Source organism: Mus musculus, chromosome 1 (assembly GCF_000001635.26).
Source record: "Mus musculus strain C57BL/6J chromosome 1, GRCm38.p6 C57BL/6J".
NCBI classification, from domain to species: Eukaryota; Metazoa; Chordata; class Mammalia; order Rodentia; family Muridae; genus Mus; species Mus musculus.
The window spans coordinates 192,092,194-192,117,120 of NC_000067.6; the positions used below are offsets into that span (position 1 = coordinate 192,092,194).

The 24,927-nt window shown below is 43.1% G+C and overlaps 2 protein-coding genes across 20 annotated transcripts in view; both read right to left on the reverse strand.

Annotated features, from left to right (window-relative positions):
• Positions 1–406, reverse strand: part of Traf5 (TNF receptor-associated factor 5) — a gene marked incomplete in the record, with an annotated part of 95,397 nt that extends 94,991 nt beyond the window's left edge. Inside the window, 1 exon segment of the mRNA NM_011633.2 lies at positions 63–406.
• A 5,946-nt stretch (positions 407–6,352) lies between these two features.
• Positions 6,353–24,927, reverse strand: part of Rcor3 (REST corepressor 3) — a 39,529-nt gene continuing 20,954 nt past the window's right edge. For 3 of the 19 annotated variants that reach the window (XM_030252870.1, XM_006497244.3, XM_011238931.2), the window contains 4 exons: positions 24,076–24,153; positions 16,451–16,508; positions 9,433–9,674; positions 6,576–8,962 (listed from right to left, as the gene is read on the reverse strand). In XM_030252870.1, coding sequence (XP_030108730.1) covers positions 8,618–8,962; positions 9,433–9,674; positions 16,451–16,508; positions 24,076–24,153 — 723 coding nt within the window. In that variant the 3' untranslated portion in view covers positions 6,576–8,617. Of the gene's footprint in view, positions 8,963–9,190; positions 10,043–16,450; positions 16,509–24,069; positions 24,154–24,927 lie in introns of those variants that run through there. The other 16 variants (XR_001783754.2, XR_003954420.1, NM_144814.3 and 13 more) reach the window with 14 other exon arrangements.

Here is a 24,927-nt window from a genome sequence, read left to right on the forward strand (position 1 = left end):
CGTCCAACCTGCGGTGGGTGCTCACCTCTAGGCGCCCGGGTCTGCTGAAATCTGGAACTCACCTTCTGCAGAGTCGGGTTCTGTTTCCAATCGAGCACGCGCTATAGCACCGGCGCAGGCTCGAGACCCTGGCATTAAGCTCACGTTAACGGGCTGTGCTCACAAGTCTTGCAAAAGTGCCCTCGGCCGGGCGCGGGTGTCCCGCGTCGCCTCAGTTCGCCCGCTACCACACACGCCTCCGGCTCACCACCCTGAGTTGCTTTCGGTTTCTGAGGAGCCGGGACGGTTAGCTCACCCGGACTTCGCCACTTGCGGGGCTCGCGGAGCTCCGCTGGCGCCCTACGGCGGCGGGCACTAGGCTGCTTCGCCTCAGCAGCGGGTTAGGCCAGCTCCAGCGGCGGGCTCCGGGAGGGGCGGGGCTGACGATGGGGGTGTGGTCAGGGTGCCCAAGAGGCAGGGCTGAAGGTGGAGGCGTGGTTATGTCTCCCGAGAGGCAGGGCCGAGGATGGGGGCGTGGTCATGGCGCCCAAGCGGCGGGGCGTGAGGCTTCTGACAGCGGCCAGAAACTCACCTGAGCTGGGCGAAGTATCCCTCTAGATGCTGGGAATCACCCAGACCCTAGAAGCCTAGGCTTCTCTTTCTAGAAACATTAGTATCTTGTGCGCCTTTGAATTGTATATATTTTGCTCTTCAATCAGCCTCCCTCCGACCCCCCAAACCTATTTATTCTTTGAGTAGACACGTTTGCTCAAGATCAGAGATCTGGCTCAAATCACTTCTTCCCTGAACTTGCTGCAGTCCAGTACAAATCTGCCAGTCCTCGTTCTGCTGTTAGCGTAACGTTGACAGTCTCTCTGATGTTCTGTTGTCAAAAGCGTCCCAGTTAGTTCTCCTGGTCTTCAGAGCCACCTGGTGGAGGGTGCCTGAACTATGAGCGTTCTATCTGCGGTCTAGAGAGAACTGAGTGGACCTACCCAAGGCTAGAGCTTGAATTCTTGCCTCCCAAATCCTAGCACAGAGTTGTTACAGTGTATTCGCTCTACAGGTCCACAGTAATTGCAGCCTGTATGAACGAAGTGAACTAGCATCTCAAATCTAACCTCTTCCAAGTCAGACAAACGCGGGAAATACTTAGCTGTCTTGAGCATCAAATGTTCATCACGGAGAGAAGAGAGTACTAGGGCCCTTGCAGTGGACACAGGTATGCATTGGAGCTGGGCAACAGCTGGGAGCGGATGTGGGATCTGGTGGAATAGTCAACAGGATCCCAACACCCAGGTGCAACTCTTTGGTTATCGAGATTAAACCCTCCCGTGGGCATGCTTTGGCCCTCTGGACCAGATTACTCTTGTGAGAACTGAAAGAGACTGAGCCTAAGTCCTCTCCTTCCCTAACCCTCCCAACAATACATCTATTTACCTTACTTTCCACCTTCTTTCACATGACTGCAAGGTGACAGGACCCTATGGATTTAGACACCATAGGAAACAGGCAATATAGACTGGAAAGACCATGTCTGAAATGACTAATGTAGCTATGGTTCTGAAAGAAGCAATCTGTTCTAAATATGAGACCCAAGGTCTTGGTATGATGAAGTCCAAAACTGGGATAGGATAAGTTCTTATTGTGTTCCAAATGGTGGCCACCGGACTCACAGACAGAAGTCTAAATGAGAATAGATAGGACTTTTTTGGTGGGATTGGAGAAGTGTGGTCTCGTACATTTAAATTTTTTTAATTATTTTTTATTTTGCTTGCTTGCATGTCTGTGTACCACGTGTATTCCTGGTGTTTGTGGAGACCAGAAGAGAGACCTGGAGTCACAGACAGTTATTAAGCTTCACATAAATGTTGGGAGTTGAACTCAAGTCCTCTGGAAGAGTAGCCAGTGCTCTTAGTGTTAATATCAGAGTAGTCAGAAGTGAAGGATATGTTCCCAGCTTGTGGTGTTGATCCCAGAGTCAGTCTCTTGTAGCCTAGGCTGGTTCACATTTGCTATGCAGCTGAGGCTCATTCAAACTACTAGCCTTCTTCCCCCATCTCCTGAACACTGTGATTACAGGCGTACACCGTCACATCCAATTTTCTACGTAATCATGTTTTATTTTTCTCATGTACCTTCAAGAAAGTTTATGTTTTGTTTTGCTTTGTTTTGAGACAAGAGAAGATGTCTCTGCAGGTGTCAAATCAGGCATGAAGACAGGGCCAGATTTGAGCATTATTTCAATATTTTGAAAGTATTCATTATTTCCATATACTATTTAATAGTAAACTGATTTACTAGTCCTTAAACTAGAGTCACTTATAAAGAGAAGGATGGCATGATACACAAACTCTTTCTTCAGAAGGAAAGGGCAAATATATGATTCTTCAGGACACTCTACCTACCACCAGTGGTTTAACTGGTTGGTGTGACTGGGCAGTCTGATGAAGAGGGAAGGCTGCCACCTGTTGGTCGAATGCATTATTTCCCTCAGTTTATACAACAAGACTGATGAAGTCATGTGTTAGTTGAGGACAAAAAGCATAATTCCAGGGCAGGTAGGCAGAAGCTGGACAGGGCAAAGGCTGTCCCAGGGCCTGCAGACGCCATTAAGATGAACAAATGTGCTGTGGTGATGGGGAAAGACGGAAGAGCAGAGCACTGTGCGCTATGAGGAGAGGCAGAGCTAGAGCCGAGAAGAGGGAGAGGCTGAGAGAGAGGGCTGAGGTGGATAGTGGGGTCGGTGGGATGATGTGCAGCACCTCACAGCGTAGACAGATGCTGATCCCCCAGCTCCAAACACACTATCAGGCCACGGGATTGTCCTAGCTCTGGGAAATGGCAGAGGCCCAAGATGGGGAACGGTTCACTCTCTGGATTGGACCTCTATGGAGGCACCACCATGGCTCATGGTCCCATGAAGGCTATGTGTGGTCCTGATGCGGTGGGGTCGAGTCGATGTCCGTGGCCCATATTACCACCAAATACCATGCATATATCTGCAGTCTATGCTCTGGTCTGAAGCCATGTTGGTGGGCTGTGCTGCCAACAGAGGCCATACTGATCTGAGTGGCCTTTGCTGCCACCAGAGGCCACAGTGATATCTGAACCCATGCTGCCTTCAAGGGCTTTGTCTGGGTCCATGATCTTGGTGCAGCAGGTGGCCATGTTCATGGTCTTGGCTGTTTCCAGAAACCACGAGGAAGGCCATGATCTGAGCTCCAGCTGACTGTAAAGATCAAGGAAGCTACTTTGGCAGTGATGATGACTGCAGATGCAGTTGAGAAAGAGGGGCATGGAAGCCCATACTATCACCTAATGGTAGATGATACCACCACCCCAACCCCCCATGTAACAGCCTAAAAAGGAAGCCACCAAAGAGAACTCTTCTTTTTGAAAAAAGATTGATTTATTTTTTTTTTATGAGTACACTGTAGCTGCCTTCAGACACACCAGAAGAGGGAATTAGATTCCATTACAGATGGTTGTGGGCCACCATGCGGTTGCTGGGAATTGAACTCAGGACCTCTGGAAGAGCAGTCCGTACTCCTAACCACCGAGGCATTTCTCCAGCCGAAGAGAACTCTTAAAACCTGTGATAAACTGAGGTGCAGCTCTCTACCTTTGATGCCTTGGTGAGTGTACAGTGGAGAAGAACCCAGCTTTCCTTAGGGGTCTGCCCACTGGATGTCTGATCATGCTCTAGTGAGTATGTAGACAACACAAATGCATTTTTTTTTAAATTGGGGTGTAATCACAAGGGCTGTGGGGAAGACATGGAAGAACGGGGAAGTGAGTATGATCTGGATGGATGATATAAATATCCCAAAGAATCAATATAAACATTTTTGTGAAAAAAAATACATACTATCACCTAATGGTAGATGTAGTCAGACAAGGAGAAAACATCTCTTTGGGCTTCAAATTGCACATTTAACCTCCTTGGGCTTGAAGCTGCATGATTAACTTCCATTGTAGGCTACAGTGGAAAGCCTGCTCATCAGGTGGCTCGTGTAAAGGATGGCAAGCAGCAATCCCCAGCAGAAAGCAAGCCTCTGATTGTGGTGTGCATAGAAGACTTGCTGGCTTACCAAGTGTGTTGCACCAACACCTGTGAGTTATCTTCCTGACTAGCAAGAGATGATCATTCCCATTCCATCAAAGAACCCTGCCCTCAGCTCTGCCTTTTGGTGGGCTGATTACAACAAAAAGACAGGCAGAGGACAGATCTCCCCAAACTGATAAAATTTGTTTTTAAAGATACTCTTAAACCCGGCAGTGTTACATGCCTTTAATCCCAGCACTCGGGAGGCAGAGGTAGGCGGATTTCTGAGTTCGAGGCTAGCCTGGTCTACAGAGTGAGTTCCAGGGCTACACAGAGAAACCCTGTCTCGAAAAAAAACCAAGTGAACAAACAAACACTCTGGAGAGATGGTTAAGTGCACTGATTGCTTTTTCTATTCTTTTTGTTTTTAAAGATTTATTTTTAAGATTTTTAAAATTTAATTTACAAAGGTTCACTATAGCTGTCTTCAGACACAACAGAAGAGGGCATTGGATCCCATCACAGATGGTTGTGAGCCACCATGTGGTTGCTGGGGATTGAACTCAGGACCTTTGGAAGAGCAGTCAGTCCTCTTAACCACTGTGCCATCTCTCCAACCCTACTGGTTGCTTTTTTTTTTTTTTTTTTTTCTCGAGACAGGGTTTCTCTGTGTAGCTCTGGCTGTCCTGGAACTCACTTTGTAGACCAGGCTGGCCTCGAACTCAGAAATCCGCCTGCCTCTGCCTCCCGAGTGCTGGGATTAAAGGCGTGTGCCACCACGCCTGGCTTGGTTGCTTTTTTTAAAAAGGACTCAGGTTCAATTCCCAGCACCCACAAGGCAGCTTTCCACTGTGTATAGCTCCAATTGCAGGGGAACTGATGCTCTTTTGGGGGCTGCCAGCACTGCATTCACTAGTGAAGCAGTTCCTAGCAGCAGGCAATATCCATATACATAGACTGCATTCTCTAAGCCTATGTGCACAGTAGCTGCAATTCTAGCTTAGAAACCTAAGACATGCACATGTCTCTTGTTCTGCCTTGCTACGAGCTGATACGGGAAGTGGTCCCGTCCTCTTGAGTTTGTTGCAGAGCACGTTTGACTCCGCATGCCTGTTCTTTTCACACTTCTTGTGTCTGGTGTCTGTGTGAGGAAGCACTTTAGTTAGGGGTCTTATTGTTCTGAATCTAGACCTGCTGTTATTTTACACCTGGGGAAATGTGGATACCCCTGAAGACAGCTCTTCAGTCTCATATCTCCTATGGTGGGAAATGTAAGCAAAATGGACTGTCTTTTCCATCAGAGGGTTAAATTCGATAAAATTCTATTAAAGAATTGTAAGGAAGCCTCTTGGCAGAAATTCAAGTCCCCTCAGGGTCAGGACCTCATGAAATCACAATACGTTTTCAGGGTTGCCCCCTCTTCTCAACAGTGAGTCAGCCCCACACTTGGGGGCCAACTGACCATGGAGTCAGGCACAAGGTTGCTGAATTTGAAGGACTGAACAGGGACCCTGCTAGCTGCACTTGCCTGCTTAGTTTGAAATAATACACACACACACACACACACACACATATATATATATATATATATATGCCTTGCTGTCATGACATACTTTGGATTGTGTAGTCGTTTTCCTGGGGTCTTGGGCCCATTTCTAACAGCACCCCACCATTGTCCTTAAAAACCTTGCTCACCCAAATTCCTGCCAGAGTTCTAAGATGTCACACCTGGAAAACCCACCCTCATTGTAGTCTCCAGTTTGTTAATGACAGCTTGCAAATACCCCAATGCAACTACTATCTCCCTTCACTGCTTCCTCATTAAGTGTTCAGGGACAGAAGACATGTTGAGGAAAGGGGGAGGGACAAAGGATGTGACATGGGGACAGTCACAGAAGAGGGGAGCACAGATCCAAGGAAAGGTTGGGGCAGTACGGGGTAGAGGTTGCTTGAAAATGCCAACACCTGATATTAAAAACACAAAGGAAAGACTCCAGGTACCATTGTGGTCCTTCAGTAACAGACAGACAAGGATGAAAGTCTTGGTGGACTGTATGTGTGGTGGCTCATTTTAGGTGTCAACTTGACCGCATCTGGAGTCAGCTAAAACCCAAGCAGTTGGGCATACCCATGAAGCCTTCTTGATTGGGAAGAGGCATTTTAACATGGGCCACACCTTCTGATGGCACTCCACATAAAACAGAATTTTACATTCTTTCACTTTGTGTGTTCTACTCAATTCTACTCAATCGTAAGCTCACTCTTGATCGTAACTTACCTTTGATTCCATCCATATTACACTGGAATTAAATACTTTTTCGTTAATTTTAACAGTAGTAGCAACAATGTGATTTATTTTTAGTTATGTTATAAAAACACTTTGGTGTAGATCTCTCAAAAAAGATAACTTCAGAATTAACAAAAATGGTCATTAAGAAATTTCTAGGCTTTGCTTTATATATATATATATAAACCAGTACTTAGAATTTCACAGTGAGAGGTCCTAAATTCTCATACAATATGAGGTTATATAAAAATAGAAGACATGGACACCTTTAAATCTTTAATCCTTTAAGCAGCAAGCATATTACTCTTCCAGGCCAAACACTGCTCAAACAAAAAAGGAAAATAATGACGTGCAAAATATTTACAAAATATGCAAAGCACACAATGAAGACATCTCACTATATACATGTGTCATATTACTAATGAAACTACTATTCTTCTACTGTGTGCTCTAGTGTTTGTAAAGAAAATTGCAACACATCCCTCAGATACAGCACCTAAGCCACAGATACTGAACATCTGGACAGATGCTGGTGCTGAACAACTTGACTGACATCTCCCACAGACTGTACTGCAGGTCTACTGACGAGAGACAAGACGATGAAAGCTGTCACGGTATAATATGCACGTACACAAGACAAGTGCTTTCAAAAATGCTCTAGACAGTTTAAGATACATAACCGTCTTCCATGGCTTTTAAAGTAAAAATAAGTATAAATTCTCTATTATTATTTTTAGATCAGTTACATTTTATACGGGGCATAAACTATTAAGGTGATCTGATGAGAAAAAAAAAAAGGGCCTTTTCTGCAAGCCACTTTCAATCACATCAGAATAGAGGGTCCTTTTGAAGGGAAAGCTGAAAATTAAAATTGACCAATGGGCTGGAGAGCCCATAAAGGGATTATTTTTTTCCAGTACTTAAGGAAACATGACCCCTCTGATGTGGGCAGCCTGCGGCCCTAGCAAGTGTCCCTCTACAGCAAGCCATGCTTCCCATATGAAGTCATTCTATCAAAGCTGTCAGTAACACGCTGTTGAAACTCCGCCATAGTAAAATATTCTTTGTGGGTGCTAATGACTTTGCATTGGAATAAAAAGGCCTTAAGCCTCTGTTTCTTCATAAAAACGATCTCAGTACGTTAGCTAACGGCACAATTATTGCAACAACACAATGAGCTCATCTTGTGATGCCGATGACTTAGCCCTAAATCAAACCACAAGCTCAGGTTGGTTGAAAGGATCATACAAATGTATTCAGATGTTCAACAGAGATTTAGCAAGGAAAAAAAAAAAAAACCAAACCAAACCAAACACTCTTTGTATCAAACACAGATCCTCTTAGTGAGTATGAACTTTAAGTTCAGAAGATAAACTGTAAATAAATGTTTCCATAACCACCATCTCTACATAACTGAAAATTGTTCTAAATTCCCAACATAGGCAGATACTAGCTAAAAGCAAATAGCATTTAGAAACTTCTTTTTTCAAAATTAATATTTTCAAAGAACTTAAAAAACATTATATCTCACCAAATTTTAAGTCCTTTTTCTGCATGTGAGTGATTCCAAACCTCTATTACTGATAGATAACAGGGTCAATGACCTTTAAACAAGGACTTTGCACTAGGACCCCAAACTATGTTAAAGGATTAGCAGGTTCAATACATTCTTTGTGGTTTCATATAATTGCTTTGCAATTGATTTAATTGCTTTCTTTTAAAGGAATATACTAAAATTCCTTTAGAAAAAAAGCAACATATTTTGAAAAAAGGGATATGAAGCTATAATTTCTTAAATATGAACATATCAAAATCTGAAATGCAGGCTATTTATCTTGCACTCCTAACATAGGAAAGTGTCTTTTAAAAAATTTAAATTAAAGAAAAAAGCAGAAAGATAAACATCCTTAAGGAACTTAAGGAGTTTTTTTTTTGTTTTGTTTTTGTTTTGTTTTTGTTTTGTTTTTTTTACAATTCCTAAGTCAATATTTTTGTACTAACAGTTTTGAGTATGAAGAGGCAGGAAAAAAGAAACCTCAACAAAATAAATACAGTAAAAATGAACGAAAACCCCTTGGTAGACAGAATACTTTTCTTCCCATGAGATCACAGTGGGCACTAGAAAGGAGGCCAAACAGAGGCCTCCTGCTGTGTCACACCACTTACACTAGTCCACCGCCACACTTCCCGTGTGTGCGCACCCTCTTAGGCTAGACCCCCGCCACAGGAAGGACTAGTTTGCCTTGTTTGGATCAGTCAGATGAGCACTGGTACAATGATAGGTGAGCCTTTGTCCAGCGTAATTAGTGCAGTGAAGGCTGTGAATCTGTCTGAATCCCAATGAGTGAAGGTGGCTGCTGACCGCCAACCGTGGTCAACACTGGTCTTGGGTTTAGGCGGGGTGGCATGGAGTTAGCAGGGCGAATGAGAGGTGGAGGAGGCTGATTGAGAGTTGGCCGGGGCTGGATGAACCGAGCCTGCTGCTGGAGTGGAGGAGGTTGTCGGTGAAGAGCAGGGGCGGCAGGCAGTGTTGGACGAAGAAGTGGTGGAGGCTGGTTCAGAGTGGCAATGGGGACTGTTGGTGTTGGAGTGGATGATGGGGCAGGAGGTGATGGACCCAGAGTCCGAGGAGCCTGTGGGGTCTGTGCCTAGAGGTGAGGAAACAAAAATAAAAATACCTGTGTGAGATTTAAGTCCTAACAAACTTGGTACAATATAGTTTGGGCTGTCACAGGAAAAACAAAACAAAACAAATAAAACCAAAACCAAAATATAACACCAGTGTTTATTGGAAGCACAGGCTTCTTTTATTTTTAACAAAATAAAAATAAACAACCCTCCTCCCCACCCAAAAACAAGAAACAAAAAACCCAACAAGGCTACCAAACAGACATCTTTATTAGTAAACAGCTTAACAGTAGAAATAATACACTTTCGCTCTGCTAGGACCAGAAGCTGGCATGTCCTTATGACTAAGCAGTCAGAGACGCCTCACGAGGAAGTGTATTGTCAGCCTTATGCTCATTTAGCTAGTCCTCACACACCCTCACAGCACACCACCAGAAGGGCGGGGCGGCTCCTCAGCTCAGATTAGCTCAGATTCCAGACACAAACACACCTCCGCTTCTTCGTCAGTGCTCTTCCCTGACGGCACCTTAGAAGCACTTTGTGTCTCCTCCCCTAAAGCAGAAGCATCAGCATTAGAAGCCTGGGTTCCTTGTTCTGCTTCCCACTCCTGCAATACCTCCTCTAAGTTAAACCGACGCCTGTAGTTTACAAAGAAGTTCTTCACTTGGCCAACAGTCTTGTTGCCAATTACATCTGCAATAGCTTGAAAATCTTTACCATATTTGCGGACACCTGGAAGGCAAAGTAAATAACACACCTGTGAAGGGTCAGCAAGGAGAGCTGTGTGGACTATACATCATGCACACACAAATACCAGCAATGAACGACCTTTCTGATAAACTCTGCTCAGCTCTCAGTTCTGAGACAGAGGCTAAGCTGTCAATCAAGGTCACAGATGAAAACCGTCAAATTTGTCATTTCATAGAGCCAGCCACTTGCCTTCCACTGAACAGTCAGAAACTTACCATTTTTTTTTACATACTCAGTTACTTTCTCCAATCCTCTCTTGAACTCTCAATATAGTCCATTTATTGTAAAGCATTGAATTCTTTGTTCCATCCTCAATTCCACATTCATTTATTTCCCTAGTAGCCAGTCACCTAAATTTGAGCAACACCGTTTGTAAACAAAACTGGATGGGAAGGAGCCATCTCTTTATCCCCTCAATGAACTGAGCGTGCTGTACCACTCATTCCCCCATGATGAAAAGCAACATAATTTGGGGCTTAGTAGTAACTTCACCATGATTACTTGCCTACCCCACCAAAGTACCAACAAATATATACAATTAAATTACAAAATCAGAATTATCACAATCTGATGGGCTATGGAAAGGGAAGATACATTTAGCCCATCTACTTCTAACTGTCTTTTCGGTGAGAATCAGATTTGTGCCCATTGCCCTGCCTTGCTTTAAGAAGGGCACATACTGTTCCTGGAGGAAAGGCGGCAGCTGATTGGTGAAGTTGAGATCAACAATTGTGCTTCAAAACTTAGAATGGGTGATAATCTTCTGAGTTGAATTCCAGAAGAAATACAAGGATTCATATTTAGAAACAGATGTACCTTGCTCAAAATACAAGTCAAAGTTTTTGATTTTTACTTTGATAACTGTAATTATATCAGAAAACATGAAAGAGATGAGAACACCACCAAGACAAGGAGCCTTAAGTACTCGTCACTTAGTGTAATCAAAGACAAGTGTGAGGTAAAGGCGTACTGACACTGCAGCTGCGGGGCCAGGGTGTGAAACACCAAAAATACCAGCGTGTGGGAAACACTGTTTTTAAATCCTATTCTTGCGTCGAACTGAGAATTTGGGAATATCTCCAAATAAATTCACCTGCCTGGCTTGACTGACACTAACACTTAACTACATCTCACTTTAAGCAGAAACTGGGGTTCAGAAACCATGTTCATGAGTGTTTTGTTCTAAAGGAAAGACATGCATGACAACACAGACATCAGTTATAATGTTTAAGCAACAGAAACAAACACACTCTCTTTAAATCCAAACCCAATTGTATGGTTCAAGATTAATTCTAACAGAGACCTAGTGACACTGAGGGTTGATATGGCCACAGAAATCCCAGGCTACTCATAATAGCGACTGTCAACACACACTAAGTGTTCTTTGGGAGTAGCAGCTTTTAGAAGAGTTTTGTGCTAATTCTAAACACAAGGGAGAAGTAGCCGCACCGAAGGGAACCTGGTTAGAAGCCAGGCGGGATGCTTGCTCCCTAACTTCCACAGGGTTACTTAGTTACTATTTAAGCTACTTAGTTCTTCCACAGGGTTACTTAGTTACTATTTAAGCTACTTAGTTCTCGCTCTCCCTCTCCCAGACTGTGATTTCTTCTGACTGTTTGCTTCCTGACTCTTCACTGGTTTTAACGAGCCTTATTTGGGCATCAGTCCTGTTACATTTGCAACATTATTAGACCCTAAACTGAAAACAACTTCCCACAACAGTGCAATGCTTCTGCAGACTCTGGTGAAGTGTCCCAGTTCACCCAGCATGTTTATGATGACTCCTTCAAGGGACGCCCTCACTACTGTGCAGATCCCCCTGGTTTGGTAGAGGATCCTAGTTGGGTGTCCTGAGAACCAATGTACCCAGAGACGGGCAGGCCTTATACTAGCTGAAGCTCCTAAATAGTGACCTCTAGACTGGGGCAGCCCACCTGCTTGCTCCCGTGTTCTGAAAACTCCAGAGTTTCTCACCATGATGTGGAAAAACCTGGAGAAAATGCAGAGCTTCACTGGCGTTACTTAACGCTGTATAATGTGCTCAGGAAATGTAGTTTTCTTTACCATAAGGTTTACTTCTCTTGTTTTTCCTCAAACTATGAGGGCCAAACACAGTGCCTTGAAGTGTGTGTGTGTGTGCGCGCGCGTGTGCATGCCTGTGTGCAAGTGTGTGTGCGCACATGTGCACATACACATGCGTATGTACATGGCATACGGAAGCCAGAGGACAAGCTCAGGTGGTGGTGTTCCTCACATACCATCCAGGTAGGGTGGCTCTGTGTCCATCTGGGTTTTTTGAGATAAGGTCTCTCTGTTTCATAGAACTCACCAAGCAGCGGAAGCTGGCAGGTCAGAGTCCAGAGTCCCTGGGATCTGCCAGTCACTGCCTCCCAGCACTGGGGCTGCAAGTGCACTCTACCATACCTGTTTTGGGTTTTGTCTTTTGACCTCGGTCCTAGGATTGAACCAAGGCCCTAGTGCCTTGCACTTTACTGACTGATCTATTTCCTTTGCCAATGGTGGAATGTAGATCATGTTTATATTCCTAGAACTAGTCAACAGTTTGTTTTGCTCAGGAGATGGAACCTTTAAGAACCTATACAAAGTAGTAGGGATCAGCATATTGTCTAGAAGAGGAAACTCTTAAGGTCTACACAACGGTGAGCAGTCAGCTGCTGCACTGGGACAGCTCCTTCAGAAGAATCTCAGTCAGGGAATCAGAGGACAGCCTAATGCAGAACACTGATGAGCAGTAAGCTGAGGCCACTGTGTCAGAGCCACCAAGTCTCACTCTGTACCTTGGGGAGAGGTGACCCATGCTCTTTACATGGTCTGTAACAAGCAAGGCAGTCTATGCTTCCTCAGCAAGGGAGTTTAAATACAATGATTGTTAAATCTGTCAAATGGTTTAAGGTATATCTAAGTGGACAGTTTGCCTCTAAGGGCAAAAGGTTCAAATGTCAGCAGTCAGTCTGGAGACCCCTCCAGAACCAAACAGAGAGGGAAATATTGCTTTCAGTCAGGTTTCTAAACTTCCTATTCTTGCAAGTAATTACTTTCAATATTTGATGGGATTTTTAAAAAAATTTGTCTGGGAATTAAGAACAATGGGACTAGGGGACTGTCGCCATCACACTTTGTGATGGTTCACCTCTTCCTGTCACTGTTCTGCATTATCTGGCATAAATATACCATGACATACATCTTCTTAAACATTGCTTATTTATCTTAAAGGTAATTTTCTTACTAGTAAAGACAGACACAGGCACTGCCTGAGTAACCCAGACTCAGCTGGAGGACTGTGTCCACTCACACTTTAGGAGCACATAGGCAGTGTTTCCCAATTATGGTCATGGTTTAGAAGCCAGAAGGACAGACAGCATGGATACTGCATTTGGTATTTAGAGACAAGAGAAAGCAAAGCGCTCACAGTGGCTCAAAGGCAGAAGAACTTGAGGGATTCTCCCTGCTTCTCACAACAAGAGTCATTGTCGTGAAAAGGGAGACTTAATATACTTAATATAACTGGGGAATACAAGTTTACCAAAAGTCCATTTTGAAATAAGAGTATTGGCATCTAAAAACTGTACGGATATGGCCTTTACAGTAACTAAGATATACGTTTTAAACTCACATCTCTGGGGATATGCCTTTTTCTACTTTCTATAGACTTATTAATCAGATACAGACAATAAGGATTATATAGACAGTGAAGTTCAAACCATGGTTTTCCCTTCCACTGCTCACTGCTGCTCTCTGAGTCCTGCCTTCACATCTTTCACATGGTAAGTTCAATTCCACTCCAAAAGCAATGGGAGATTTGAGTGAGTGATGACCTGAAGTGGCATACCAGAGGTTGACAGACTCTAAGATGTCTGCACTCACGACCTCTGTTACAATAGACAGGATACTTCAAACCTAAAGGGAGTACTAAAATACCTAACCTAAATACCAAAGTACTAGTTTGCTATTCTACGTCCTTTTGATTATTCATGGACTAGATTTACCATCTCTACATTTTATCAGTGGTCAAACCAACTGCTTTCTACTTGATGAACCATTCTCATTTTGGGCTCTTAACTATGAGATAAATCTAAAAAGGCAATTTCTAGATTTGTAGCTTCATTTTTCTTAAAAAGATCAATAGTACGAAGAGCATAAGAGATGGCAACTTTCAACACAGCCCCAGCCCTCAGACACAGGGCCTCTGCTCCCTGAGTTAGAGGCCACGGCAGGGAAAGTGAAAGTAGACATCTAAAGCTGACACCATGCTAACATTTTGCCTTTTTTTTTTCTTTCTCAAATAGCATTAAGATCAGAGACTGAATCTTCTAAGCACTAGGATACGAATATATTCTGAGATAGACTAAAACAACAACAGTAAGCACTGCATGCTACATTCCTCCTGTGTTACCATATAAATGTATGCTTTTCGGAGACTAATATCACATGAAAAAGGCCACACACATGGAGAAACAGAAGAGCCATTCTTACTGGCACTAATGATGTCCCACTGAGATCACAGCAGATCTAGAATGGGCACAAGGAAGCTACAGAAGCACATAGATTCCTGCCACACCTGACTGATTCATGTCTTCACTTTCCACTAGGGAAGAAAGGAAGGGAAGTGCTTAAAATGTCAGCAACCAGTTGGTAACAACAGGAAAGGTGCGATATACTATTTGAACCCTAGGAATGAAGATGATCTTGTTGTACTTGTGGTTTTAAAAGAGTTACCACGGAAGTATATTCAAATTGAGTTACTAATCTCAACAACAGCACCTCTCACTTTTCTGGGTCACTAACAGTCCATTCTGAGTAAGGCAGAACACTTTACAAAGGGTGTCACAGCAGTACACATGTATCACATATCCTGAATATAGTGTGATAGAAATTAAAACATGTTAATATCAAAACAAAATTTGTTATAACTTTCAAGTACTGAAGTGTCTGTTAAAGGATTTACCATGTAAAGATTTCTTACAAATATAAAGGAAAAAACTGCTTGCTAAGTAGCATCTTGATAGCAAAGGCTTGCTTCTCATTAAACAGATACTACAGTTATGCACACACCTCAACCAGAGACTGGGGCCCTGGGCACTGCTACAGTACAGTTTTTAAGATAGATGTTAAGGCCAGGCAGTGGTGGCACATGCCTTTAATCCCAGCACTTAGGAGGCAGAGGAAGGCAGATTTCTGAGTTCGAGGCCAGCCTGGTCTACAGAGTGAGTTCCAGGACAGCCAGGGCTACACAGAGAAACCCTGTCTCGAAAAACCAAAAAAAAAAAAAAGATAGATGTTAAGGTCTTTATGTTAATGTGTGGGCATATTGGACAAAAGAGCATACTTAAATCCTTCTACATCAACTACTTTAGACACAAATAGATACATATTGTTTCCACTTATGTACTAAGAATAGAAACAAAATGGCCAAACAAAAATTCCAAATGATATTTAGTTTGAAGAACTAAAAATGAGGCATTAACACATTATTTTAGAAGGACCTTAAAAAAAAAAAACCCTACAACAAGTATACTTCCACTCAAACTGCTGTTAGAATAATTTATTTAAAGGTAACTTTCTAAATGTGCATCACAGAGCACTGGCCATGCCTCAGCAGGAAGACGTGTGACTCTAGGCATCAACACTGCCCTCTAGCTGTCTGCACACACAGCTCGGGCTGTGTACAGGAATCTCACTACAGCCTTTTCTTTCAGTGCAGCTATGTATGGTGCAACCAAGCTATTCCATTTTGTGGACTCTGCCCCTGAAAACAGTTCATCACACTATCAAATCTCAAGTGCTGTGTGGAGAAAGATCACCCCAAGTTTCCCTTGGACATTCTCTTCAGAAAATCCTTTGCTGGAATAATATCTATCACGATCCAGAACTAACATACTAACCGAACACTGCAGACCAGGGGTCAGTTCTTATCAGGCAACACCATAGTGAAGGAAAACGGGCTTTGCATGAATAAAAGGCAGGCCTGCTCAAACTCTTAGCAGAGTTCTAAGCCACAGCACTAAATACACGTGATGCAAGCTCTAAGCAAAGAGGAGGATGAGTGTTTGGGGTGTTACACACTCTGTGCTCTTGCTTCCTGGGAGCCCCAGTAAGAAGCTCTTCCCGCTCAGCACAACGAGGGCTCAAAAACAAGAAGCAGACCACGTTTAATTCACACAACGAATTCTGCAGAGTTCATCTTAAAAGAGCAGCAGAATCCTAAACAAAATGTACAATCTGCCATTGAGCAGAGCAGAGCAGAGCAGAGCAGAAGAAAACCCAAGTTTACAACATTCCCCATTTGTCCACGGGTGCAGCCACTGAATGTTCTCACAAACTGCACCAGACACGGTAGCACATGCTCACAGTGCCTGTGGTCTCTTAAAGGAACCCAGTGATCTATCTCTTTGTGGAAAATAACACGCTGAAAGCACATAGTTAAAATTTTCAGTCACCTCACACTTAATCAAATACAGAAGTTAGACAAATTAAGAACCTTAGAGTTTATGTTCATAAGCACTCTTCAGTGTGACAGAGACACCCTGAAGCTGAGCCACAGAGCACCAGGTGACTGGCTATGCTCCTCAGGACCCTAAATGCACAGATTCAGTATGCCACACCCAGAAACACAACACACAATCCCTGATCACCAGGATGACACGGTGACCCACTTCTAGAGAAGGAAGGACTGTGGCGGGCACCTTGCATGACAGTTAATCGTGATGAACAACAATTACTGCTTATCTTTAGTATACCTTGCACTGCTAGAAGCTGCTCCTCTGTGGTCCAACGGGCATTAATTTTCTGATTTGACTACAAAATTAAAAAGAGGTTTCCTAATGAGGATATGAAGACAGACATTTTTCCAACTTGCTTTAAAAAAACTTTTCACCAAATCATAGACATGAGACTAATATGCGGAGTCATGGGGGTTTTGTTTTCAGGAGGATAAAACACATCTTGATTACCTTTTATCCACACAGAAAGGTAATGAAAGAAAACTGCACCCATGTGAGAGGCTGCACAACACTGACATTTCCCACTTACAGTATTCCTACTTCATACCACAGATACTGGTTTTAGCCCAGTCTGAACATCTAAGAGATCGTTTTCTTTAGAGATATAATATTTCTTCACTCACATCAAGTAAAACTATTATTTCACCTAAAATAGTTGTACAAATTAGACTAAAATGGAGGATAAACCCAAGTCCTAACGCGTGTCTTTAATTTCTGAAGCAGAAAATGAACCATTGATAAGACTTTTTTTTTTTTTTTAAATCCCAGGACTTCCTAATATTTCTTCCAAAATCATTGTTAAAAATTCTACAGTATCAACAATGTAACGAGATTTCAATAGTTCAAAATAACGACAAATAAATCAAGGGCTGTTAGGAGCAGAGGGAGAGGAGTATAGAGCCGCAGTGTACTAGCTCACAGATGATCACAGGAGGCACTGCTCAGGGAAAGTAAGCTGGCACGGTGCCTGGACATACAGGGGAGGAGTCGGTAGTGCCCTTTGAGAAAGGACATCAGCTCTCACCTCTGGGTAACATCAATGAAAAGAGGTTCACAACTCCTATAAATGAGCATTCAGAAGGAAGAAGCAACCTCAAAGTCAGAAACAAAACGTTGAAAGGACAAAAGGAAAAAGCTTAAAGATCTAGAGCAAGGAAAAACAAAATCAGAAATACTAATGACGGGATTCCAGAGACAAGAGAGATGGATGGCAGCTGGGAGCGAGCAGAGAACAAGCTGTAGAGACACAGGCCACAGGGAGGCAGAGGATGGGCTCGGATAGGCTCGCACAGGCGCAGTAAGTTCGCCAGCTCAGCCGGGGGTTGCAGGGCTGTACTTCCAGCTACTTGGAAGGCTGAGGCAGGAGGACCTCAAGTTCCAGACTGATGCTCCAGAACAGCTTAGACAACTTAGTGGGATCCTATTTCAAAATGAAATACACGAAGAGGGCCAGGGACCCAGATCAGAGAGCGTTTGGGAATTTAAATTCCCAGCAACCCTCTCCCCAGGGAAAAGGAACCAATGAAATCAACCAGGTACTCAGGCACCGTCACTGAAAGACAGCAGCTTGGAAGAAGGGCAGACTCTGAGCTGGTGACCAAAGGAGCTCACTGGATTCCTGGAGATCAGTACTCAAACCATTTAAAATGGATTCAAATATTTCAGAGTAAATGGTGAAAAAGTAAAGGGCCTATTATAACTTATCTGACCTAGAAAACGGAAACACTGTAGACTGGTTCAATCTTTTTATGAAATAAAGTATTTATTACAACGTATATATGATGCATGTCTGTGCCATGCACATTTGTGGACATGGGGAGGTCTGAGAACAACTCTGTAGAGTTGGTTGTCTCCTTCCACCGTTATGTGAGCTCCAGAGCTCACACTCAGGTCCCCAGGCCTGTGTTGGGAGCCCCTTTACCAGATGAGCCCTTCTGAGGGCCTGCCTCATGCTGAGACCTTTGTGCTCTCTGGCATTGCTCTTCTGACCACAGAACTGAGTGGTCATCACATGGGCTTTGCTCTTTGAAGGCATCACGTGGGCACGTTCTTTGGAGGTTTCAAGGCTTTTCTCAAGCCCTTTAGCTATGTATTGCTCAGATCATTCTTCTCCAAGTACTTGGCTGTCTTTGTTTCCAACTGTTGCTTTGTCTGTCAACAACTCTGCAGATGACAGAAGCCATTCTCTTGCACGGACATCATTGAGCTTTTCATCTGTCTAGAGTGTCATTTGGTGTGTGCTGTATTTGCATTTTACTAACTACAGTAATGGACGTACACAACAGTGCTCTGATGGTCTGGACAGACAGCAACTGACGTTAGTGGAGAGAGTAAGCACATCCTTGCTGGTGAGATTCCTGTGTGTTTCTACCCTGGGACTCTCCTACACAAACAGCAACACTCACTTCACAAATCAATCGCTCTGAATATGAACTATAATTAGAGATAGCACCTAAGTCAACAACAGCTGATTGGTGACTGTTAAATCTGCAGAGCTAAAGCTCATGGGAAAAGTATCATGAAAAGAGAACAAAAATTAAACAGAAATATGTAAACTATAAAAATGCATTCATCTAAACCTCAGCAGTGTCTGAAAGGCACAGTCCATGTGCAGAGAGAGAAGCCTGAGCTCCGTGTGGGGAGGATTTGAAGTAAAGCCAGAGGAAGTCAATGAGAACAAGGTGGTAAGCCTGCATCAACCTCATAAGCAAGTGGGGGGGGGGGGTGGGGGGGTGGGAGGGAGGGAGAGCACGCGCAGTGGGGCACAGCTTTAACCTGGACAAAACTCTCAGGCCTGGACAGCTGGCAGAAGGCATTGCGGCTGAGAAGCCACAAGTCGAGAAATGCTCCTGTGGGCGATGGCAAGAGGTGAAGCAAGGATGAGTTTCATTTGTGATACACTAAAAAGAAGGCACTAGGACATCCAGGTAGAGCCCAGGTTCTGTGTGGACCAAAACACACTATTTATGTATCCAAATCAGTTTTGAAGGTTTGAAAATAATTTTTTTATAAAACAATGGAGTTATTCATACATTTCTTAAATGTGAAGTACGTCTATTAGGCTTTATGCTTTTAAAGAAAGTGGTATGTGTTTCCTCCTTTATGACTCCCATGTCCCCACACACCCAGAAGTGCACTAACGTTTTAGCTGAACTCAAATATGGTTGTTGAATGGATTTGGACCAATGGTACACTAAGAATGGGTCACATTCCAAAGGGATACACAGGAGTTGTGTGAAAGCTGAAAAGTGTCTGTCTGAAGGAGTGGGATTCGGTTTCCAGGGTGTGAATGTTTGGCCCAGGTGTATACCCAGTAATGCAGTCAGGAGGAGCTGCAGCACAGCTGTGTGTGTGTGTGTGTGAGTGAGTGTGTGTGTGTGTGTGTGTGTGTGTGTGTGTGTGTGTGTGTGTGTGTGTGTGTGTGTGTGTGTGTGTGTGTGTGTGTGTGTAGCCACTATGCTTATGCCTGCTGCCCTCCACTTTCTTAACTGGTTGAACAATGTCCATTTTAATGTATCTATGATGGAACTGTAACACAGTGAAGGGGTGAGATTAATGTATCTCTGGGAGAAAAGAGACACATGGATTCTGAATGTAAGGACCTAGACCATGTCTGTGTACACATGTGTGTGAAAATTACCGCCGAGCAAACAAAGGAATGAGAGGAGGTACTGCGTATCTCAGCAGCCAAGGAGAAGGAACAGGAGAGGTAACCATCTAAAAACAGCTTCCTTAGGGAGAGGGCCAGGGAACCTGGAGTTTCAACTTGTAGGGTCTGGTCTTCAAGCAACAAGTTAATAGCCTTTAAACTGTACTCTGGTAGAAATTGCAGGAAGGAGAGCTAAAACTGGTTAGGATTAAATATATCTGACAAAATGGAGGCAGGGAAGGAGGGGAGACTGAAGAGAAATAGAGCAAGGTATTTAAATATATAGGAGTCCTCTAACTTACTGACTTTAAGTTCTCACAAACCCCAGGAACTTTAATATATAGAAAGGACAACTAGAATATGACTTGCAACCAGAAACTAAACTTTGTAGTTTGTCAATTAAAAGTAACTGTACAAAATAGCAGGTCTCAGCAAGCAGACAACACTGGAGGCTTGCAGGGTATCCTCCCTGCTAAATCAGTTTGTCTTCACTTGCTTCTCCATTTTGTCAGTGGTAAGTACATATAATTTCATGAGAGCTGGAAAAAGTTACCATGTTAAACTTTCTGTTCAAGGCTGGAAACCTGAGTATCCATTTTAAAGGCTGCAAGCACCAGCCCAGGATGCGGTCCAAGTGACACCCCTCTCCAGAGACCCCCTTCTCCCTTCCCAGCTCCAAGGGTTTTGCTACCTCCATCTATCTCCCAGTCATAAACCAAACACCTCCTCCACCCAATACGTATTTTCAAGGAGATACACGCATTTCTAACTCTCAAATGGATTATCTTTTGTTCACGTCCATATGGCTAACCTAATCTATTCACGTCTTACTGTACACCGCTCACAAGCCCAGCATTTTAGCATTGAGAATGTTTGCCAGTTTTCCTATCATGGCATTGTTTCATCACCTACTCTCTATACTGAGGAAGTTGCAGGGCTTTCCTGTATCTAATGTAAAGCAGACTTCTTCCCAGTTTCACAAAAATCCTTACGTCCTTGCCCCTGCCTAACAGTCTCTGTAGCATCCTTGGTTCTATTTCTTACACCCTCTGCTTGTTTTTCTCTTGTCTAACATTGCCTTTCTAGGCATACAGGATGCTTGAGAACAGATGTGCTTTATATTCCCACTGGAGCTCAGTGTCCGCTCACCTGCTGCTTGGCTGTACCTTTTCACACTGGTTTATTTGAATGTCCTGTCCCTCTCTCTATGGCTGCTACCCTCTTTTCTGCTCTGTGAACTTTATGTCTGCACCAATCCCATTTATCCTCGCCCTCACAGAAACTCTTTCCCGACCACCCAGCCAAAATGAGTAGAGACTAGTTGCCTTCATAGAACATTTGTTTCTAAGTCTATACTCCCATGAATTTATCATATAGCATCTAGAATCCAAGTATTTTTTAAGCAGGCAGGGAAAAAAAATCACCTTCTCCTTCTGTGCTCTCCCTCTCCCCACACTCCCACGATGCCTGAATGCTGGTTACACAGAACAGGTGATTGATAAATAGTTGTGGAGGTGAATTTACCTTCTTCATCAAATATTCCTTAAAGTCAAATGGATAGCAAAGCTCCTTGGTTATAATGAGCCCTGTGTTTAGTGACGTTAGTACTCCAGAGGTTATCAATATCTTGGAGTAGGTGAAGTCTAACACACAAGTGAAGGATCATCCTTTCTTCACTGTCTTTCCTATGACATAATCACTATTTCAGAATATATTGCCCTGTCCCGAAAGCAATAGGTATGATAAACAGACACACACTGTGAGGACTTTCTGGCTCTTTATGTACTTCAAATCACATGAGATCATTAAATCACCCAGACCCAGTGATTTCATTCTGCTCATTGCTCTTATATCAAAAGATATAATCAATGTTTGTTAATTCCTATCCTAGTAGCTGGCTTAAAATGTGAGAATCTACCAAACAGTGCTATTCTATGACGCTTTCTGAAGTCTATGGTAGCATGATGCATACTGACCAATCAGGTATAAAATCCTGAGCAGCAGGAAATGCTACTATTTACTCCTTGGTGATCTTGACTAAGTCAGTGACCTCCCTGAGCCCCGCTCTCCCCCTGTGTAGTAGCAGTGCCTGCTTCAGTTGCCTGTCTATAGAGATCAGAGCTGGTGCACAGTAAGACAAGCTGTTTACAGCACTGTCAGATGCATGTTGATGAGTCAAACGATCCTGGGATATTACGAAAACTTTAAGGTTAGAATTAACTTTTCTTTGAAGATTTGGTACTCTTTCTGTAAATTTGTCTGGGCTTATTTTCTTGTGAGAGAAAAATGCTGATTATAAATTATTCAGTCTTTCCCTACCCCCTTGGAAATTTTAATAGACCAGGCCCTAGAAATTCTCTATTTCATTTAAATTTTCAAACATGATTTTGTTGATGAATTTTATGTGTGGAGGTGTTTGCCTGCATGTATGTCTGTGTATCATGCCTGATGCCTGTGGAGGCCAGAAGACGGCATCGGATCCTTTGGAACTGGAGTCATAGATGGTGGTTAGCCACCATGTGGGTGCTGGAAAATTGAATCTAGGTCTTCTGGAAAAAACAGCCAATACTCTTAACTACTGAGCTATTTCTTCAGCCTCTAAATATTCAAACTTTTAGCATAGATTTTCTTCCTAGTAGACCCATAGTTGGTTTTTAATAACAGAGTTATCGATTTACCTATGAAGGGTGGGGGCATGCATATGCCATGGTGCATGTGCATGTGTAGAAGTCAGAGGACAATTTTCCACAGCTATCACAGGAGTCGTGGGGATCGAGCTGAGGTGGCCAGCACTGATTGACAGCATGCGCCCTCACTCACCGAGCCATCCCATTACAGCACTCCTTCCACCTCACCCGCCAAGTTCTTTTTTGAGACAGGATCTCTTTGTAGCCCTGGCTGTCCCTCTGGCCTCTGCGTCCCAAGTGCTGATGTTAAAGGGGTGTCCCTGTGCCTGTAACCTGCCATGCTCTTAATACCTACTGCACTCATAGAATTTTTAAATTATGAAGTTGTTAGTATTTGAAAATTTTGCTTTATATATATTCAACATATGATTAAATACAAAATTTAAATGACCAATTCACATTTTAAAGCTTCCTTTTGCAATAATATAGGAAAATAAAATGTTTGCTATTACAACTCCCTTAACTCAATGTCACTAGAATGTATTCAGTTTATAAAATGGAGCTTGAAATGAGATACGGATCTATGCATTTTTCACTGCTTCCCATGACCTAACCTTGATGTGGGGAAGCACTATTTCTGTGGCCTTGCTGTGGGGAGCACTGTTTCTGTGGCCCTGCTGTGGAGAGCACTGTTTCTGTGGCCCTGCTGTGGGGAGCACTGTTTCTGTGGCCCTGCTGTGGGGAGCACTGTTTCTGTGGCCATGCTGTGGGGAGCACTGTTTCTGTGGCCCTGCTGTGGGGAGCACTGTTTCTGTGGCCCTGCTGTGGGGAGCACTGTTTCTGCGCACTACCCTGCTACTTTGCCATCTCCCTTATCTCATCTGCAGCTGTTAAGTCAGATACAGGAAGCACAGAGAGGCCCCACAGGAACATATGCAACTATTTGATCACTATATTCAGAGAAAGGCAAATCCAGAATATGAATTGTAACTTGGGAGTCTTTAGAAAAAAAAAATCAAAGATTTTACTGCAGAAACTTTTGTAAAAAGACTTGATTGGATTTTGGGGGCATTTAAGTTTTCCTATACTTACCATGAACACAGAAACAAAACCCAAATAAGAATTTGGTAATAAGATAGGTAATATATATCTTTATATATGAGATTTTACATTTTCAGGTAGAATGTAAGAAAATAAATACAGTAAAATCCTCATTGAAGTTTGAGCTAAAAAGCAAGAGTCTTAAAATAAAGTTTTGTTTAAGAAAAACCCCTTGTGATTTATTCTGTAGTGTTACCAATTCACACAAGTAGAAAAGGGCTTTGAACAAATACTGCTTATGCCCAGATGTGTTGCAGCCTCCCAGGGACTATGCCCTATGCCCTCTCTTACTGCTGAGGGCAAGGGAGGTGAATTAATTTAAATATGGAAACATCAGTCAAGAGTCAAAAGATAATTATGTAGGTGAAAAAACTAGGGATGATCAATTGTCCACATTGTGAAATGTTCCAAAGGGACCAGCGTAGACCCCGAGACTGGGCAACCCCAAAGCACAGGCACTCGATCACATGCATCTCAGATCATACCTCAGGCGGTTTGAACTCTTCAATTCCACCTTCCATTTTCTGCTTAAGTGCACTGTTTACTTGCTTAGCATTCTGAACCTTCACAAAATGACAAAACGTGAGTCAGATCATGCACTCAGTAAAGCCTTGTGAGTAAGTACTACGTAAGTCAACAGGGCATGCATCAACACCATCACAGGTTTCAGTTCAGGAGGACAGACACAATTGTCCCACGTAAGACGTGCCATTCTGTCAATCGATTAGCACATACTTTGGCAGATTGACAGGACTCTGAGTAAGACTCTTTTGTGGGGTGGTGGTGGTTCTGAGCTCTGAGCTGAGCTTCACTCCTGGAAGGCAAGCACTTTACCACCAGGCTACACCTCATCCTAAATCAGACTTTAAACATCATTTAACAGTGTCTTTTATAACCAAAGGCAGCTGGCAATAAACAAAGATTAAACTCTATTGCCAGTTCTCATCACCATAATGTTCTGACCAAATGGCAAACGTTCCTATAATAATAATGGTGATCACGACTATTATTTGCTAGATATAAAACATCATTCTTTTACGTTAAAAACAAGTCACTCAATTCTTACAACCATTTGTGTGGTAAATATAACTAGTTCTGTATAACACAACATACACACTCTTAAAAGTTATTTCATTATGTAAGATCTTTAATTAACAAAAACCTACATCTTATGGGGAAAAGGTACCTTTTGGGTAGAACAGTCAACATCTTCAATGGCAAACATGAAAAGATAGGGATCTAACAAAGATGGGAGCAGAATTTTATATACGCTAAAGAAATGCAGAAATGCTACAATCAAGATGGCACTTGACCTTATAAAAATATTCAGGCTAGTG